This window comes from Hippopotamus amphibius, chromosome 8, assembly GCF_030028045.1.
Source record: "Hippopotamus amphibius kiboko isolate mHipAmp2 chromosome 8, mHipAmp2.hap2, whole genome shotgun sequence".
NCBI classification, from domain to species: domain Eukaryota; kingdom Metazoa; phylum Chordata; class Mammalia; order Artiodactyla; family Hippopotamidae; genus Hippopotamus; species Hippopotamus amphibius.
In genome coordinates, this window is record NC_080193.1 from 16,138,747 (window position 1) to 16,144,529 (window position 5,783).

The following is a 5,783-nucleotide window of genomic DNA, read 5'->3' on the forward strand; positions in this document are numbered from 1 at the left end:
ATCTCTGCATTTAGAAAGTAGAGCAAAGAATCATGCAAAAACGTTAAAAAAAAAAAAAAAGAAATTAAAGGTAGCTCAACTGCAGTTCTTGAAACAACAGTCTTGCAAGCCCAGCCGCAGTTCTTAGGAACTCCGCCAGCTGCAGGTAGCACGTTCCCCCTCTGCAAGAAGAAAGGCCAAACCTGCTGCATTGACCCGGGAGCGCCCGGAGACACGCGCTACCGGGTTCGGCCAATTGGAGAGCAGAGGAGGGCCCGTTCTCGCAGGTGACTGGAGGAGTGGGGCGGAGCGGGGCGGGGCGGGGCGGGGCGGGGGCGGTGTCTCTGGCGCATGCGCTTCCCGGCCGTGTGGCCTGAGTTGCCTCCGTACGGTTTGCAGCCTGCTGGGAGTGTGGGCAGCTCTCCTGCGACCGTGCTTCCGCTGCTTTCCCTGCTGTCCGCCCCTCTCGGCTCCACGATGCCGGTGGATCTCAGCAAGTGGTCCGGGCCTCTGAGCCTGCAGGAAGTGGACGAGAAGCCGCAGCACCCGCTGCAGGTCAAATACGGCGGGGCGGAGGTCGACGAGCTGGGCAAAGTGCTGACACCCACCCAGGTACCCGAGGGCGGTGGGGGTGCAGCTGCTGGAGGCTGGGAGGCTCTCAGGCCGGCTGTGCGGGGACTCCGTGGAGGTGGGGAGGACGTTACGGCCTCCGTGCGGCGGATCCACCACGGGAAGGGGGTCGCGGTGCCCAAGCCGCGGGCCTGCCGACCGCCCCCTTCCCCCGCCCACCACCGGGAACCTGGCACGTGGCGGGCGGGGCTCAGCTTGCGGAAGAAATTGATCCATTTTTCCGGGACTTGTAGACGCAGGCAGTGCGTAGGCCTCCAGACGGCCCAGATCTCGGTGCAGAGGTGGGGAGGGGGCCGTCCCCGGGAGGGAGTGGGCAGTGGCCGCCCACACGTCCTCAGAGCCTCCTCTCGGGCCTTTGGATATCAGGCCTCAGTTTGGGGAGTAAAAGCCCCACCCGGGGGCATGTGACGCATTATGTAAGCAGTGAGCAGCAGTGCCCAGCGATTCTTCCTTTGTTTTTAGCGGTCGGGAGCGTGAAGCCACCCAAAGATAAGTGCGTTCTGCACCTGGAAGGCTCGAGGGTAACCGCCTTGTTTTACTGTTTGGCCTCTGACGCCCACGGCTGAGGCGCAGCCAGCTGCTGGCTGCTGCAAGTGGGGAAACTAGGTGCCCGACACCGTGGCGAGTTGTTGGTCCCGAACCTACGGCGCAGGAGTGCGAATAAACAGTGCTTAAATGGTTTACTGGTTTAGATGTTTACAGCGTTTGTTGTTTTGGGTGTTTAAAGTGCCCGTCTCGCAGCCGCTCTTTCCCGAACTCACTGTCCACGTCTGCCCACTTTGGCTTTCTCATTTTTCTCTGCCCTTTTAAATATCTGGTTAATTCAGATTTCACTTTTGCCAGGCCCCAGGTAACGTGGTCACCAATCTAGAGACCCTGTCATTCTGGATAATATAAGGTTGTAGTCAGTACCAGGGTTGAAAGAGGCTGGCTCAACCTCTTTCTATTATTAACATGCTAGGATACTAGCCCCATATTGTGGTTGGGACTGAAATAAATAATGTATATTAAACGTCAGCGCCTGGCTTTTAGTAGAGTCAATACGCTTGAGCTTTTATTAATAATTTACTGTGCTTGACCTTTGAGGAATCTGAGGTCAAAGAAAAAGTGTTGGTTTCTTCAGCATCTTTGACTTTTAAACTCCAAATCTGTTCCTTCCTGCAGGTTAAGAACCGGCCCACCAGCATTGCATGGGATGGCCTTGATCCAGGTAAATTGTACACCTTGGTCTTGACAGACCCGGATGCTCCCAGCAGGAAGGATCCCAAATACAGGCAAGTTGGGGAAAGACGGGGAAGGTCAGGTCATCCACACGTGACCTGGTGCTTTTTGCACTGTGTAAGTCCCTTGCTGGACATGCTGCGGTGGGAGAAATAGGCCAGGTTTGGGGTGTTCACATCCGTGCTTAAGCCCTAGTGTGTGTTTCCTTCCCTTTCACTCCCTAGAGCAAGAGTCTAGAATCTATAGCTGAGAGCTAGATCTGCCCCAGGCCTGTTTTTGTACAGCCCCAGGAACTAAGAAGGACTTTAATATTTTTAAATGAATGTGGAAACAAAAAATTGAAGAACAGTAATATCAATACTTTGTGACATGTGGAAATTACATGAAATTCAGATTTCATTGTCCCTAAATAAAGTTTAGTTGGAACACAGCCATGATAACATTTATATCCTGTCTATGGCTGCCTTCAGGCTACAGCTGCAGAGTTAGGTAGTCGTTGCATGTTGTATGAAGCCTAAAACATTGACTGTCTGGCCCGTCACAGAAGAGTATGCTGACCCCTGCCCTAGAGAATCGGGGGAAGGAGGGAGGGGCTGGGTCTTCTCTGCTGGCTTGTGAGCTTTTCGCTGGCCCAGAAGGCGGGGTCAGCTGTCTTGTCTGTCACTGTGTCCTGGCGTGGTGTGGCGGCGCCCGTGAATGCGGCTTAACTTACTGTGGTGCTGATGGTCCTCTGTTCCTCCGCGTAGGGAATGGCACCATTTCCTGGTGGTCAACATGAAGGGCAGCGACGTCAGCAGTGGCACGGTCCTCTCCGATTATGTGGGCTCTGGGCCTCCCAAGGGCACAGGTCAGTAAAGGCTGCTTTTGGAGGGAGGGGGGAGGGGAGCCTGTGCGCACATCAGGATTGGCCTAAAGTGCTGCAACATTTGAGTCTGGTTCTTAGAGTTTTATTCTTTTATTTATGAGAGCCCTTATCCTAGTGGAGATTTTAGGCAACTCGGTTCCCCTCTAAGGCAGCTGGCTGTCAGGGACACTCAGACCTGCTGTAGTGTCAGGTGGCTGGAACCTTGCGTACTTGTCAGCCGTTAGGCCTTTAGCAAGCAGGGACATTGGTGAAGAGATACCAAGGAAGCTATGTTGCAGAATGCTTGGAACAACTTCCCAGGGGAGCTACACGTGGATTGAACAGTGAAATCATCTACAGAAGTGGTCATAGTTTCCAAGTTAATTACTAAAAAATGGGCTTTTTTGTTGTTCCCTCTTTTCTCAAAAATCTAGCTTGGTATCTTGAAAAGATTTGGCTACATAAGAACTGTATTGAAGATAGACACATACAATGTATTGCATTAGGTCATGTATTATACATGTAGAGAGAGAGAGAGAAAGAGAATACTGTATTGAACCTCTCCAAGTTGGTTAAGTGCTGTCTAGTCTAACGGTGGGAGATGCACTGTTGTTATTGTCTGTCATGCAGTACAGGTGTTTCCATTTCCTGGAGCAAGGAAGTGGAGCACGGGGGAACACTCGCTCTTGTATGCATTGTCTAGCCATGAGTTACTCTGAAGAGGTACAAGAAGGTCCCCGACAAGGGACCTTGTGTTTTATCTGTAGGCCCAGAAGCTTCAGATGGCTCCAAGCCCTCTCATGCATTCATAAGAGGGACATCTTTTCCAGGCATCTCTTAAGTTCTCTGGGTCAGTTATAAAATCAGGTAGCTTAATTATGGAAGGTGCACCCATGAGAATAGAGCAATTCTCTCAAGCAGGAGCTGTGTTCTCATTAACAAAAAGAGCTTCAGTAAGTCACTTTTTTTCTTTTTCATATGTGTTTAGTAAGGTGTAACTTTCATATAATAAAACACACAGATCAGAAGGGTTTAGTCAATGAATATTGACCGATGTGCACATCATGTAAGTACACCATGGAAAACAAGATGTAGGATATTTTTGTCACCCCAGAAGGTTCTTAAGGCATCTTTTAAATTAAATTTCCCCGAAGCTAATCATTTTCTGACTCCACTCTCCATGGATTACTCTTGCTGCTGTTGTATTCTTACAAATGGTGTCATGCAGTATGCATTTGCTTTTGGTGACTGGTCTCTTGGACTCAAGATAGTATTAGTAGCTCATTGCTTTTCATTGCCAAGCGGTATTCCGTTGTGCGAATATACCACAGTTTGTGTAGCTTTTCCGTGGACATTTGGATTGTGTTTCCAGTGTGTGGATATTATGAGTAAAGCTGCTGTTTACACTCTTGTCCTTTTGTGGGCATGTTGGAATTTCCCCTGGGTAAATAAATACTTAGGAGTAGAAGTGTTAGGTCATAGAAATCCAAAGTGGTTGAAAATTTCTGCACTCTAATCAGCAGCATAGGAAAGTTTCACTAGCTCCGTATAAGGTCCATGCCGTATGCAGACCCATACCAAGATTCATCCACGTGGTAGCAAGGGACAGAACTGCTTCTTTTTTTAAGGCTGAATAATATTCCATCATATGTATATACTCTATTTTGTTTATCCATTCATTCATCATTGGACATTTGGGGTGCTTTCACCTCTGGGCTATTGTGAATAAAGCGGCAGTGAACTTAGGTCCCTCTCATAAATGGGGTGGTCTGGGTCCCTCCGAGTTGGTGCATTCTCCAAAAACAGGTGATGTCTCCCTCTCGGATGCCTAGCTGTATGTGCATCTTCCCTCTCGTCCCTCCCTCCAGGCCTTCACCGCTACGTCTGGCTGGTTTACGAGCAGGACAGGCCACTGAAGTGTGACGAGCCCATTCTCAGCAACCGATCTGGAGACCACCGTGGCAAATTCAAGGTGGCGAATTTCCGCAAAAAGTACGAGCTCGGCGCCCCAGTGGCCGGCACGTGTTACCAGGCCGAGTGGGATGACTATGTGCCCAAGCTCTACGAGCAGCTGTCTGGGAAGTAGAGGAAAGCCAGGAGATGGACACCGTCCCAGAGTTCCCAAGCAGTGTTTCAGTTTAGTGATGCATGTAGGCTTCCCCCCTTCCCCCTGCCCGAGCCCTGAGTGGTCAGATTTAGGTTTAGGGTGACTTTTCCTTCTGCCTGTCCTCTGTAGTTCTAGGGGGTTTATGTTTTGATCAAATGTGCACTCCATTTTGGTAGGGGATATTTTGGTACTATGATGGAGTCATCAAAATGTTAATAGAAGAATAACAACCCAGACGTTAAAGAAGAAAGAAATTCTGGTAAAATAACCAGGGCTGCAGTATTAGAACAGAGTATCAAAGAATCTTTAAGGGAGGTTGAAAAACAGAAAAGTTTGATTGCCTCCACCTTTGTGAGCCCAAGCCCAGGACTGTGTGTGATGGGATCTTCTGCCATGTGTTTTCACGGCCCTGTCTCTCACCAAGACAACCAGGGGCCAGCATGTCTGCTCGTCCCCAGCATGGTGCATCTCAGGCTGGTTATTGAGTGTCAGAGTCCCACTCTGGCTCCTTTAAAGAGCAATACTGGAAAAAGCAATAGGGAGAGAATTGCTTTGCTGTTAAAGGTTGGCCATCTAGATGCGCTGCAGGGCTGGGTGAGAGGTTATCAGAAATCCGAAAGTCTGTGCCTATTAAATTGATCGCTCTTCAGTTGTAAGAAAAGCAGGTCTGGAGTTGCCGAATGTTGTATTAATTCTGCTATTTGCTTACAGTTGAATAAAAATAAAAACATTGTGTAGATGAACCCGGCCTCCAGATACTTTGTCGTTTTGGGTGTGGGGTTTCATAAATGTGTGATGTCAAGAGACAACCTCTAAGGGTGAGTAGCCCCTCTCCCTGATCCAGCAGTGATGACTGGGACTTGATTCAGGAACCATACAGAGGGCTTGTGCTTATACACGTGCCGTTAAACTACAGCAGGAGCAACCATTAAAACTGGAGATTTAGGACTTCCTAGGTGGCGCAGGGGTAAAGAATCCGCCTGCCAATGCAGGGGACACAGG

The 5,783-nt window shown here is 49.5% G+C and overlaps 1 protein-coding gene across 1 annotated transcript; it reads left to right on the forward strand.

Moving 5' to 3' along the window:
- The first annotated feature begins 338 nt into the window (after positions 1-338).
- PEBP1 (phosphatidylethanolamine binding protein 1) lies at positions 339-5,524 on the forward strand. The gene is made up of 4 exons (XM_057746783.1): positions 339-591; positions 1,774-1,883; positions 2,577-2,677; positions 4,543-5,524. The coding sequence occupies exons 1-4, from the start codon at positions 457-459 to the stop codon at positions 4,758-4,760; spliced, it is 564 nt and encodes a 187-aa protein (XP_057602766.1). The 5' UTR covers positions 339-456; the 3' UTR covers positions 4,761-5,524.
- Positions 5,525-5,783: the final 259 nt, after the last annotated feature.

What these genes read in the sequence shown, in the direction of transcription:
- PEBP1 (XM_057746783.1), top strand. Translation starts at nt 457, where the DNA reads ATGCCGGTGGATCTCAGCAAGTGGTCCGGGCCTCTGAGCCTGCAGGAA. An exon ending in AAGTGCTGACACCCACCCAG is followed by an intron (nt 592 to 1,773) that starts GTACCCGAGGGC and finishes TCCTTCCTGCAG; the next exon opens with GTTAAGAACCGGCCCACCAG. An exon ending in AGGAAGGATCCCAAATACAG is followed by an intron (nt 1,884 to 2,576) that starts GCAAGTTGGGGA and finishes TCCTCCGCGTAG; the next exon opens with GGAATGGCACCATTTCCTGG.